Here is a 13,654-nt window from a genome sequence, read left to right on the forward strand (position 1 = left end):
AAAAAGCACTAGAAAATGGTTTGAGAGAAAGCACTGGAGACTTCTAAGGTGGCCAGCAATGAATCCAGACCTGAATCCCATAGAACACCTGTGGAGAGATCTAAAAATGGCAGTTTGGAGAAGGCACCCTTCAAATATCAGGGACCTGGAGCAGTTTGCCAAAGAAGAATGGTCTAAAATTCCAGGAGAGAATTGTAAGAAACTCATTGATGGTTACCGGAAGCGGTTGGTCGCAGTTATTTTGGCTAAAGGTTGTGCAACCAAGTATTAGGCTGAGGGTGCCAATACTTTTGTCTGGCCCATTTTTGGAGTTTTGTGTGAAATGATCAATGTTTTGCTTTTTGCTTCATTCTCTTTTGTGTTTTTCATTTAAGACAAATTAAATGAAGATAATAATACCAAAGAATTTGTGTTTGCAATAATTTTCAGGAAGAAACTGAGTATTATCTGACAAAATTGCAGGGGTGTCAATACTTTTGGCCACAACTGTATACACATTTAGAAACGATTAAGGAAAAAATGCTCTGAGAGCTTCTTTGACAAAAATATATACTGTATATTCTGCTAACAAAAATAGGAAATATTTGTTCTTTTTCCAGGTGAAGACGAGACGAGAACTTCCAGTGGACATGAGCAGTTATCTCCTTTGTTTGAAGTAGAAGATAACAACACCACGCAAGCTAATTTACTGATTTCAAATGTACCCGTCATCCTTCACCGTAGAAATATGTCTGGAAATTGTGTTGGTCACAAAAAATCGTCATCTCATCACAAATCCTTGATGGGTGTACCAGGATGCAGGCAGGGGGAAATATTTTCACGTGGAAAATATTTTAAGAAGAAATCTAATCTTTCTTCACCTGAGACTGTTCACAAAGATATAGGGCAGTTTTCATGTTACGAATGTGGGAAATTCTTTTATCACAAATCTAGTTTTGTTAAACATCAGAAAAATCACTCGGGGGAGAAGCCGTTTTCATGTCCTGATTGTCGAAAATGCTTTAACGATAAATCAAACCTTGTGAGACATCTAAGAATCCACACAGGAGAGAAACCGTTTTCATGTTCAGAATGTGGGAAATGTTTTAGACAGAAATCGGTTCTATTTGTGCATCATAAAATTCACACAGGGGATAAACCATTTCAATGTTCTGAATGTGGAAAATATTTTAGTCACAAATCATACCTTATGACACATCTAAGAACTCACACAGGCGAGAAGCCATTTTCATGTTCAGAGTGTGGGAAATGTTTTGGCCACAGATCGGGTCTCATCGCACATCAGAAGTCCCACAAAGGGGAGAAGCCATTTCCATGTTCTCAGTGTGGGAAATATTTCAGAGACAAATCTGGTCTTGTTAGACATAATCGCATAACTCACAGAGGGGAGAAGTCTTTTTCATGTCCTGAATGTGGAAAGTGTTTTAGTTACAAATCAAATCTTGTGGAACATCTAAGAATTCACACAGGGGAGAAGCCATACTCCTGTGAAGAATGTGGGAAATGTTTTGGTCACAAATCTGGTCTTGCTCAACATCAACAAAGAGCTCACACAGGGGAGAAGCCATTTTCATGTCCTCAGTGTGATAAATGCTTTAGCTATAAAGCACATCTATTGTCACATCTAAAAATTCACACGAGGGAGAAGCCATTTTCATGTTTAGAATGTGGAAAATGTTTTGCTTACACATCAGGGCTTGTTAAACATCAGAAAATTCACACAGGGGAGAAGCCGTTCTCATGTTCAGAATGTAGGAAATGTTTTTCGCACAAATCAAATCTTGTTAGACATCAGAGAACTCACAAACAGGAGAAGCCAATCTAATGTTCAGCTTGTAGGAAATGTTTCGGGTGTGAAGCTTCACTGTGGGATCGGCTGCTTAAGTACACCTACCTAGCTACATTCCAAAATTACTTTCTTAAAAGAATGGTACAGATGAGAGTCCTAAGATGACCTGTGCTCTTATGACCATTTGATCATGTAAGCGCCGCCATTGTGTCTGTATAATTGGGAGCAGAGCATCATTGATTTGCTCCAGCGAAAGAGATTGATGATCTCCATCGTTTTATCTCTTGTATGCCTCAACCAAAGCAGAAAACTGGGAAGAGGACAGAAAGCAAGGGTGTGACCATATGGCCTCATTCACACTTCAGGATGGAAATAAGGATAAGGGCAGAGACACACTGGCGTATTTCTTGTGCGATAATCATAGAATCATTGAATCGTAGAGTTGGAAGGGACCTCCTGGGCCATCTGGTCCAACCCCCTGCTCAAAGCAGGATTCGCTAAATCATCCCAGTCAGATGTCTGTCCAGCCTCTGTTTGAAGACTTCCATTGAAGGAGAACTCACCACTTCTCGTGGCAGCCTGTTCCACTCATTGATCACCCTCACTGTCAAAAAGTTTTTTCTAATATCTAATCTGTGTCTCCTCCCATTCAGCTTCATCCCATTGCTTCTAGTCTTTCCTTGTGCAAATGAGAATAAAGTTGATCCTTCTACAATGTGACAGCCCTTTAGATATTTGTAGACAGCTAATCGCATTGCACTGAACGGACTGGCCGGCACCTCTGCTGACCTGAGCATGACAGCATGATGGATTACTATGCAGCTGTCAAGCTCAGGTCAGGAGAGGTGCCGGCCAGTGCGAGTTTTACAATGCGATTCTCGGACGAAAAGTACGGCAGTGTGACTCTGCCCTTAGATTCATTTCACAATAAGCAAGAGACTGAGTAGTGTTTGTTAACTTACACTAGACTCAGTCCCTGATTCATCATTTCATTTACATTTTGTCTAAGTCACTTTCCCTTTTCTTGTCTAGTGCTATTAGTTGCCGTTTTTGGCACCAAATTCATCAAAATGGCCGAATGCAATTAATAAATTTGTTGCGAAGTCAAAAATGGGACTTTTTCAAAAGGCGCAAAAATTGGGCTAAAAACTTTTTTGAATCACTAAACTCCTCTCACAAAGCGGAAAAAGAAAAACAGGTGAGAACATAGTATAGACCTCAGAAAAGATGTATCTAGAATAATAAATTGGGTGCAAACAAAAATATGGCACAAAACTAGACAAAATACAAGTCCGAAAGCGATGATGAGTTGTATTTTTGAATGTCATTCATTTTACCATGTGAAAAATGGGAATAAAAATCCAAGTACGGTGAAATTGTGCCAAAAAAGCTATAATTGTTTTTTTGGCTTTTAATTTTAAGGTGTGCAGATAAAATAACCCGACATCATGGTTATCCCGGTAGGTTCAGTTACAGCGATAACTTGTTTATTTTTTATGTAAGTTAAAACAAAAAATTCGGAAGTTAGTTAAAAAAAAAAAGAAAACTACCTTGTGTCGCCATTTTCTGAGACCCATAACGTTTTCATTTTTCCATCGATGGAGTTGTGTGAGGGATTTTTGTTTTTCTGCGAGGCGAGCTGCTGTTTTTATTGATGCCATTTTGGGTTAGATGTTTTGATCACAGATTTGCACTTTTTTTTTGCTCTATTGCAGTGACCAAAAAATGCATTCTGGCATTTTCATTATTTTTCTAATTAGGCCGTTATCCGAGCTGGTTAATTTATTTTATATTTTGATTGACCGGACGTTTAACACCAGTTCTACATTACAGCTGGCATCTGCACGGTGTGCTCAGCTCCTGAGCCTGCTCTGTACTCGGGACCCAGCAACAACTCACACTAAGGCCTCCTTTGTTTTATATGTACGAGTATTTCTTGCACGCCACACGTACCCGTTACAATCTATGGGGCTGTTCCCACGTCCATGTTCTTATTGCGGGCTGAGTGTTCCCAACAGGAAAAAAAAGGAGCAGAGACATATGTTTCTCACCCCAGTGACACATCAAACCCACCAATGCAAGTCTGTGCGCTTGTGAAAATTTTGGAAAGCACACTGATGGCAACCTATGTGTGTGACTGTATATAGAAAAACTGACGAAACACTGAAGGTGAAAAATGACACAACGACTGTAACGGGAACTACCCAAGCTGGGGTACCTCTTTCAGTACCACCCCGTGTTTTCGGAGGTCCGCTCTGCGTTGGCTGGAGTCTGAATGAATGACGCTGGCTGGAATTCCTTGGTTACATGGGCGCATATAAAAGATCACTGCTTCTCCACGTATTTCCAGTCTGACAACACTTTACTCACAGGACACAGAATATATCACACAGATACAGAGGGCAGGCCAATAGAAAAGCGGCAGGCCAGACATGCATTACAAAAGCCGCAGGTGGCCGGAGCCTGATGTTTACTGTGGGAATTACAAAGGTGGGGGGAGGGCGGACAAAAGGAGAATATCGTGTCCCCTCTGCCCAGGGGCGCAGCCCGTGGGCTGATGCATTAGGGACATGCATCTCACATAGAACCTATTATACATACATATAACTGCACAACATATTCTGGGTGCTGAGTGGTTCTGTAACACGTAACAACGACCAAACACTGACAAAATCTGCATGGAAAAAAATCTGACTTTGCTGCAGGAAAGTGGTGGAAAAGTGTGCACCAAAAACATCACTTCCTTCAGGGTTCGTTCAGAGAAGCGTATTCTACGTAAGCGTAAACACGGTCGTACGAAATACTGATGGGGTTTAAATTTCTCTTTTGTTGATTCAGTTTGCATTTTGATAATTGATAAAAATAAACTATTAAAACTTTGTAAAGGTTTCTAACTTTGCAGCATTTTTTCCACACCTGCCTAAAACTTTTGCACATTACTGTGGATAGATATACAGTGGTGTGAAAAAGTGTCTGCCCCCTTCCTGATTTCCTATTCATTTGCATGTTTGTCACACTTAAATGTTTCAGATCACCAAACAAAAGTAAATTTAAGACAAGTAATCACAAAATGCAGTTTTTAAATGAAGGTCTTTACTATTAAGGGAAAAAGAAATCCAAACCTACAGGGTCCTGTGTGAAAAAGTGATTGTCCCCTTAAAACATAAATTAAACTTGGTTTATCACATCTTTGGGAAGCCGAGTTCAAATTTCCTAGCCACACCTGTCCTCAATCAAGAAATCACTTAAATTGGACCTGCCTGACAAAGTGAAGCAGACCTAAATATCCTCAAAAACTAATGCAAAGCTTTGTGTGCAGCACAACATGCCCAATAGTATTCCGGTCAGCCTCCGCCCATAACAGCCGACGAGTGGGCATGGATGTCTGGCATCTGTGAGGTTATACAAAACTTTGAGGAATCAATCAGGATGGTGAGCGGCGATGATGACATAATCAGTGTAAGGCCGGGGTCACACTTGCGAGTGGAATGCGAGACGCTCGTGCGAGTCTCTCGCCTCACTAGCTGGCGCCGGCACTCGGGACCGGAGCGTTCAACTGCATAGAAATACATGCAGCCACACACTCCGGTCCCGAGTGATGGCGGCAGCTATTGAGGCGAGAGACTCACGCTAGTTACTCGCAAGTGTGACCCCGGCCTAACCATCCCGCTTCTGTTTCTACTCAAACACTTGCTGCTCTCAAAGAAGAAACTTTGCATGTGGACCAGGTGGAGAATGAGAAAAAGTACATATTGAGGGGAGATAGGGAAGGAGAGGGGTATCAGTCCTCTTCTTCATCGATATCTGGACCGTCCATGATGTTATAGTCCCTGAGCCGGCTGTGGCAGTCCTGGATGGACATCTCTCATGACCAGATGTGTTATGGATAGCCACAATGCGGCCTTAACACAGTTCATAAGGTAATAAAACAACAGAAAAAAGGGGGCTCAAACGCAGAGTGCTAAAAGTGAAATCTGATTATATGTAGTAGGACAAAATATAGGTAAAATTAAGAAAATTACCACATTAACAAAGCACCACTGCGAAAGGGTGGACCAAATAAAACTGGACAATCGGAATCACGGTGGCTCAGTGGTTACGCTGCAGCCTTGCAGCGCTGGGGTCCTGGGTTCGAATCCCACCAAGGACAACATCTGCAAGGAGTTTGTATGTTCTCCCCGTGTTTGCGTGGGTTTCCTCCGGGTACTCCGGTTTCCTCCCACACTCCAAAGACATACTGATAGGGAATTAAGATTGTGAGCCCCATCGGGGACAGTGATGAAAATGTGTGCAAACTGTAAAGCGCTGCGGAATATGTTAGCGCTATATAAAAATAAAGATTATTATTATTATCGGAAGAAACCGACAAAAAACAACTAAAGTCCAAAGTTATATGAGTATAAAATTTCAAATGTTATTAATATATCAGGATTAAAAATGGTTTGTGATCACAATTTACATAGAAAACAATACACATCTGCATGCCATAACAAATGGGGCCCAACAGATTAGAAATATAAAGAGGACGTGGATATCATAGAAATTTCCGGAATATACAAAAATTTGATAACAAATGTATGTGATAAAAACTGTCAAGGTGAAAATATATTTTCTTATATAACTTTTATACTTTTATACTGTGAAACAATAAGTTTTTCCTAATTGCTTGCTAATGCAAATGTAACTGTATTAAAGATGGCTGCCAGTGTTCACTTTCACTTAAATTCAGTGTCTAAAGAGTTAAGTTAAGTTTCATTTCTCCTAAAAAAAGATAACTCAGGAATGTGAAGAAGAAGTAACCATCGGGAGACTTTTTGACGAATCAGAGAGAGACTGGACACTAGATGTATACTGCATAAACCCCGCCTAATGCACGCCTTCCCCTAACACTCAATATAGTATTGTGCATTTGTAAATAAAGCCAGTTGTTGTACTGCTCCTGACAGGTGTGGATGCGGGACATTAGCTAAGACTGAATCAGCTGCGTGTCTGAGTCATTCTTAATTGGTACCAGATGTTTTGCGCTCGCACAATGATTTGGAATGACTGGTGAATGAGGATTTATTGTCGTTTACGACCCCGACAATTTGGAGCCCAACGGGGGGCGTGGACAGTGATCCGAGGCTCCTCTGGACCCATGCCTGGATGTCTGTGGATGATACCTGTAGTGGCTGACCTCGAGGACTGATCACCCTCCAAAACACGGTAAGTGAGATCATATACACTGTATGTGTCACACTTGCTAGTGTCTCAGCCGTTATTGGTTTGTCTGTGGTCTCCTTGGGTCTGAGGGGTGACCGGTCGAGTGGTGAGACTGAGTGCGATCCTGTGCCACGCTCTGAACCAGCAACTGAGAGACGTCGCATTCTGCGCGTCCTCGTGTACACCACACCTCCTCCACCGGTCATTGTACTCCATTTAACCACCCTACCCGTGACTATTGTCTAGTAGTGAAGTGGAGTGATAAATTGAGCTAGTTGCAGATTGTGGGGCAACTTAGAGGAAGGGATAGGAGACGCTGCCTCTGTGATATTGTACCAACTAGGTAATTAAGACGTCCCGAGAAGGGACCACCTGTATTTCTGTGGAGGGCTCTCACTAGGAGACCGCCTCCCGACTGTTGGAATATCGTGGCAGGATAATCTGTTAATCACTGCTGTTCAAGGTTAGGGAAAGGAAATATTGAGCGCGAGGCTCTTTTCCTAGTACGTCGAACGTGAGGCTCCGTACTGTGGAACATCAGTGTTGATATCGCTACCAGTGGTTTTTCTGCAGAGAACCATAGTATTCTGTAAGAGTCATGCTGCGTATCTTAAAGCAGAAGAAGTCTGTGCCCCACAAGTTAGATGAGGATGCTGTGGAGGTCAAGGCAATAGTAGCGTCACGGGAAGGCAAGAAGGCAGTCAAGAATGTTGAGAGATTGTATAAGCATGTAGGATTGCCCTCGTCAGGGAGATTACAGCCGGCTATGTGGCATAATCTCATAGAGAACAAACGAGGCATGTTGAAAGATAAAGGATTGTTAGAACAAGCACAAGCTCATCTGCGAGTTGCGCGAGGCTTGAAGAATGAAGGATGGAAAGAGATTGATGGGGAAGGAGGATCAGACAATGCGGAACCTGTGTTTGGTTATAAAATGCCTTTGAACTGTGATCTTATAGATTGTAAAATGGCCGCCGTGCCACTGATGATGAAAATGCAGTCCCAACCACCGCCCTATAATGGCGACAAGACGAGCTCTCCAGAAGCGTGGGTGTGTCCTGTTTGTGGCGTGCAGAATCCAACCTGGGTGGAAACCTGCCGTGTGTGTGGGGCGGGCCGTCCTTGGGGTTCCGCCCAGACCATGGACGGAAGTGGGGCATGCCACGCCTCCACCGGCAGCCATCTTGGTGCACCCGGAATTCCTCCCCAGCCACTATGTCCGCTGGTAACACTTTCCGGCGAGTACTATCAGGGACCACCACTTCCTGAGAAACCTCCGGCACCGACCGATGCTGTTCCCACCTCTAATGTTCCTGTTTCTGTTCCGGCCTCTGGGCCTAGTCTCCCGGTGCAACCCACTGTGATATTTGTAAATACACCTGGTCAAGGTCCCTTCACTCTTGATGCCCTGACCGGCAGTACGGCTTTCCGGTCCGTAATGCGTATGAGGCGCCAAGCTATCGGAGATGATGAGGGATCAGAAGATTCTGACAATCAGGTTGCTACAATTGCCCCTGCCCCGCCACTGCTATTAGGTCCGTTCGAATCCCCCCGGCCCGGAAGGAGCCCACTACCTACCCCTCTCAACAAATCCTCTAGGTTGCCCCATGACCCTGAAATCTGGTTCCCCTGTCATTCACGCTATTACATCACACCTCAGGGCTCCCAGGTTCTTTTCTCAGTGGGGTATGGGGACATAGTTACCCACCAGGTAGGAGTCATAGTGAACCCAGCTAACTCTACCCTGTCGCATAGAGGTGGTTTGGCCCAACAGATAGCTAAAAAGGGAGGCCCAGCCATAACCCAAGAGTGTCAGGCCTACCTTACCAATTATGGCCCCTTGCATCCAGGAGACGCTATGTCCACCCAGGGAGGGAATTTGCCCTGTGATATAGTGTTACACACTGCAGGCCCTATATATGATTACAGGACACCCGAGCATTGCCGTACAATATTGCAGACCGCCTTACAGACAGTGCTTATCTTTGCAGGACGGCTAGGGAGAGATACACTTCCTCGTAGAACTTTGGCTATACCATTGATATCTTCAGGACTCTTTGGATACCCACTGGGCCCCTGTATGAAGGAACACGTTGAAGTCATCAAGAATTGTCTCCAATCAACCCCAGATCTCGATTTACAAGAAGTTAGGATCGTCTGTTACCATGAATCCGGATTAGAGGGCATCATGCCCTTGGTAGCTGAATACATGATACCACTGATGCACACAGGTATAAAGCCCCTGGATGAGGTAATACCCACAGCACCCCCAACTGCCCCGAAGGATGAGGCAGTGACACATGACGAAGAAGAAGAAGGGCTGAAGCTGAAATACAAACCCTTCACTCCGGTACAAATTGATGCTATTGTTAACAAGTTACCTGACCCGGACAAATTTCCCATGCAGTATGTAAGGAAACTGGAACAGACTAGGAGCATCTACGGGGCTACATGGTCTGATCTATCAGGCATCACCTCAATCAAAGCCTCCGAATATTTTCTCCCCACCATCATGAAGGAATTGGACCCCACTAAAGCAGGACCTCTCAACAAGTTCAAGTCTGGAAAGGAGTTTATCGCTCAACTCACAAAGTGGGCCCAGGATCGTCTCTGTGACGAAGCAGGATCAATACAGGATATACAACAAGAATCTGGTGAAGCTGTGGAGAAATACGCTGCCAGACTAACTATGCAGTTTGAAGACTTGGGTTATTCAACTCATGTGAAGACGCAGGCAGCCTTGTTGGTCCGTGCTTTTATTGATGGTCTGGAAGATCCACTGAAGGATAGGGTCATGTAGCTTCGTCCCGAATTACCTGATGGTCCCCTAAAACAGGCCCTCACTGTTGTGAAGAGTTATCAGAAAATGCTTCAAAGGGAAGAAAAAGAAGCAGAAAAGGAAGCAGAGAAGGAAGCACAGAAGGACAAAGGCAAGAAGAAACCAGCCATGTATATGGCAGAAGCCTCAGAAGTACCTGTTATGGTGTATCAGGCTCAGGATCGGTATGGATCACCACGCTTGAGGCCGAGAGGGTCCCAGGGCCAAAACTACAGGGACAGACCAGTTTGTGATGACCAAGGGAGACCTCTGTGTTGGGAGTGTGCCAGCCCTGGTCATATGAGAAGAAGTTGTCCTCGCAGGGGGCACCCTCAGAGACCTCTTCCTCCTCCACACTCATGAAGTTCAGGCCAACCGGTGCCCACTTTTCCCGCCACCTGTACTTCCTCGTCTTGTGGTACAGTGACCCTGGAAGTGGACAATCAACCTCTCAAGTTCTTAGTGGACACTGGGGCGGCCACCTCTGTTATCTCTTCATCTCAGCTGCCTCCTACAATCTCCCTGTCTTCAGATTTCCTCACATGTATTGGAGTTGAAGGTCAACAAACCTCATCACCACTCACTGTTCCCGTCCCAGCTGGCCCATTCTCTGGTGTCTTTGCCAAATTTCTGGTGTCTGAAACCTGCCCCGTCAACCTTCTAGGAGCTGACCTCCTTCAAAGGCTTCACGCTACCATCATCTTCGGTGATCAAGGGATGGAATTGCAATTACAAGATCCTGCCTCACAACAAGGCACTGAAGATCGTTGTGTCCTTAAGGCTTTCCCTCTGATGATGATGACTCTGCAAACGACACCTTCCCCGGATTTGCCCAATCTACCTACCACTCTGTGGTCAACTGGACCTGAGGATGTGGGTCTGCTCAAAGTGCCTCCAGTAAAAGTCCACCTCAAACCTGGGCACCCATACCCCAGACTACCTCAGTATCCGCTTAAGGCTGCCCAAGAGCGGAGCCTTGGAGTTCAGATTACCTCCCTCTTACATTCTGGAGTGCTAATCAGATGTGTTTCACCCTGTAACACACCCCTGTTTCCAGTGAAGAAGAAGACAGCTCCTGGAGACCCTCCGAAGTACAGACTTGTACAGGACCTCAGAGCAGTCAATTCAGCCACCATCTTGGAAACTCCTGTGGTACCCAACCCAAACACCTTGCTTTCTCAAGTGCCTACTTCAGCAACACTCTTCACCGTTATTGACCTGGCTAATGCTTTCTTCAGTGTCCCGCTTCATGAAGACTCACAGTTTTTATTTGCCTTCACGTTTCAAGGATCTCAGCTGACCTGGACCAGGACACCACAGGGTGCCCAGAACTCCCCTAACCAGTTCACTCATGCTATGAAGATGACCCTGGATCCGTGGGTGTTACAGAATCTTCATGTCACGCTTCTCCAGTATGTTGATGACCTACTCCTCTGTGGAACTGAAGAGAATCTGTTTGCTGCTTCTGAGTCCTTGCTCCTTTTTCTTCATTCTGCCAACTGCAAAGTCTCAAAGGCCAAGGTCCAGTGGTGCAAAGAGAAAGTCGTCTTCCTCGGACACTGCATCTCTCAAGGCTCGAGACACCTCACCGAGGACAGAAAACATGCAATCGAGGATATCCCTTATCCAAAGACATACTCTGCTATGCAGTCTTTCTTAGGACTCATTACCTACTGCAGACAGTGGATTCCGGATGCTTCAAGACTCATGCAACCTTTGTATGATTGCCTCAAGACTGGAGGACCGGACTGGGATCATGCTGAAAATCCATATATCTATGCTCAGCAAAAGGACTGTTTCCTGGCTCTCAAGGAAGCTGTTGTCAGCGCCCCTGCTCTGGGTCTCCCTGACTACACTCAGCCGTTTCATCTCTTTGTTTCAGAATCTGAAGGACATGCCTCTGGTGTGCTGGCACAGAAACATGCTGATCGTTTCCGTCCTCTGGCCTACTACTCAGCCAGGCTAGACCCTGTTGCCAGAACTGCTCCTTCCTGCCTCAAGGCTGTGCATGCAGCCCATGTTCTTCTGGATAAGTCTGCTGACATAGCACTTGGTCATGACTTGGTCATTCAAGCTGGACATGGTCTCTCTGCTGTCCTCCAACAAACATCTCCTAAGCATCTAACGAGCCAAAGACATCTCAGACTTCAATGCTCTCTACTTCTGCCCTCCAACATCACCTTCCAGAAATGTACTACCATCAACCCAGCCACTTTGCTTCCACATTCTAGGGGGGAGTTCCCTGACGGGTATAAGGACTTACCAGACGGGAGGTCACCTGATGACCCGCATGACTGTGTAAAAGCACTGGAACAAGAAGCCTCTGCACCACAAAATGTGGTAACTCAAGAACTTCTCAACCCTGATTTGCAACTATGGACTGATGGATCTCGATTTGCAGACTCTTATGGCAAGTTCCACACTGAATATGCGGTCACCACTGAAACAGAAGTCCTTCTGGCTGAAGCCTTGCCACCTCACCTTTCGGCTCAAGAAGCCGAACTTGTGGCCCTACAACAAGCATGTTATCTAGCAGAAGGGAAGACGGCCAATGTCTACACTGACTCAAGATACGGCTATGGAATCTGTCACGATTTTGGATTCCTGTGGAAGTCCCGAGGGTTCATTACGGCTACAGGAACCCCTGTTAAACATGCACTAAGGATTAAAGCCCTGATGAAGGCATTGGAGCTACCTGTACAAATTGCGGTGATCAAGGTCAAAGCTCACGGGAAAGTCAATTCGAAGGAGACTAGAGGAAACCATTTAGCAGATCAAGCTGCCAAAGCTGCTGCCATAAAGAATGTCTCAGCAAAGTGGGAAGAAGAAGAAACAGCACCAGAAAAACCCTGTTGGGAAGGCACTGATACACCTGTGATGCCTGTGCTTACCAGAGCACAAACAAGAGAACAGGCAACCAAAGAAGCTACCCAAGCCGAAGAAGAACGAGACTTTGAGAAGTCCGAAGCCCGAAGAAAGAAGAGGGAGTTGATAGAAGACATGGAAATGGAATACCCTGCCACCGGATCTGTCTGGAAGCCAGCCCGACCACCTGAAGAGAGATTGTGGGAAGAACAAAAGTTGACCTCTAAAGAAGAAAAGAAGCAGTGGGAAGCTGCAGGAGCCATTCATGGGAATCGTAGTTCTGCCGGACAATACCAATTTCCTAGACTCTATAAGGTGGATGGGAAACCCTGTCTACCCAAAAGAATGTATCCAGCCGTTGCAGCATGGGCTCATGGATCAACTCATCGAGGAAAGAACCAAGCTCTGGCCTGTATAAAGAAGCTCTACTGGGCCCCAGGAATCTCTACCACTGTCACAGCCTACTCAAGAGCCTGCCCAGTCTGTGCCATCTGTAACCCAACAGCCACCGCCAAGGTTCCACTTCAGCATCTTGCCAAACCAGACTACCCTTGGCAGAGAATCCAGGTTGATCATATTCAGATGCCCAAGTCAGGAAAGTATGAGTACGTCCTAGTGGCTGTGGATATGTTCTCAGGATGGCCCGAAGCCTACTCAGTGACCAACATGACTGCCAAAACTACAGCTAAGAAGCTCATCACTGAAATTTCGTGCAGATTTGGAATTCCCGAAGTTGTTGAATCAGATCAAGGCCCAGCCTTCACTGCCAATGTCTACGAGGAATTGTGGCACATGTTAGGGACAGATTTGGGTCTGCACACCCCCTATCACCCCTCCAGTTCAGCCAAAGTTGAGAGAATGAACTCCACAATTAAGACCCAGTTGCTTAAAATGAGCCAGGACCACCCACTCCCATGGCCAGATTTGCTCCCCGTGGTCCTATACCATATCAGACACACCCCACAGGGAAAACACGGCCT

General features: G+C 45.4%; 1 protein-coding gene across 1 annotated transcript in view; it reads left to right on the forward strand.

The window, feature by feature from the left end:
- LOC141060146 (uncharacterized) overlaps window positions 1–13,654 on the forward strand; it is a 233,730-nt gene that overhangs the window by 192,450 nt on the left and 27,626 nt on the right. The window contains 1 exon segment of the mRNA XM_073556425.1: window positions 600–1,930. Coding sequence (XP_073412526.1) covers window positions 600–1,930 — 1,331 coding nt within the window.

This window comes from Dendrobates tinctorius, unplaced genomic scaffold, assembly GCF_039654945.1.
Source record: "Dendrobates tinctorius isolate UK_male_01 unplaced genomic scaffold, ASM3965494v1 ptg000232l, whole genome shotgun sequence".
In the NCBI taxonomy this organism is placed as follows: Eukaryota; Metazoa; Chordata; class Amphibia; order Anura; family Dendrobatidae; genus Dendrobates; species Dendrobates tinctorius.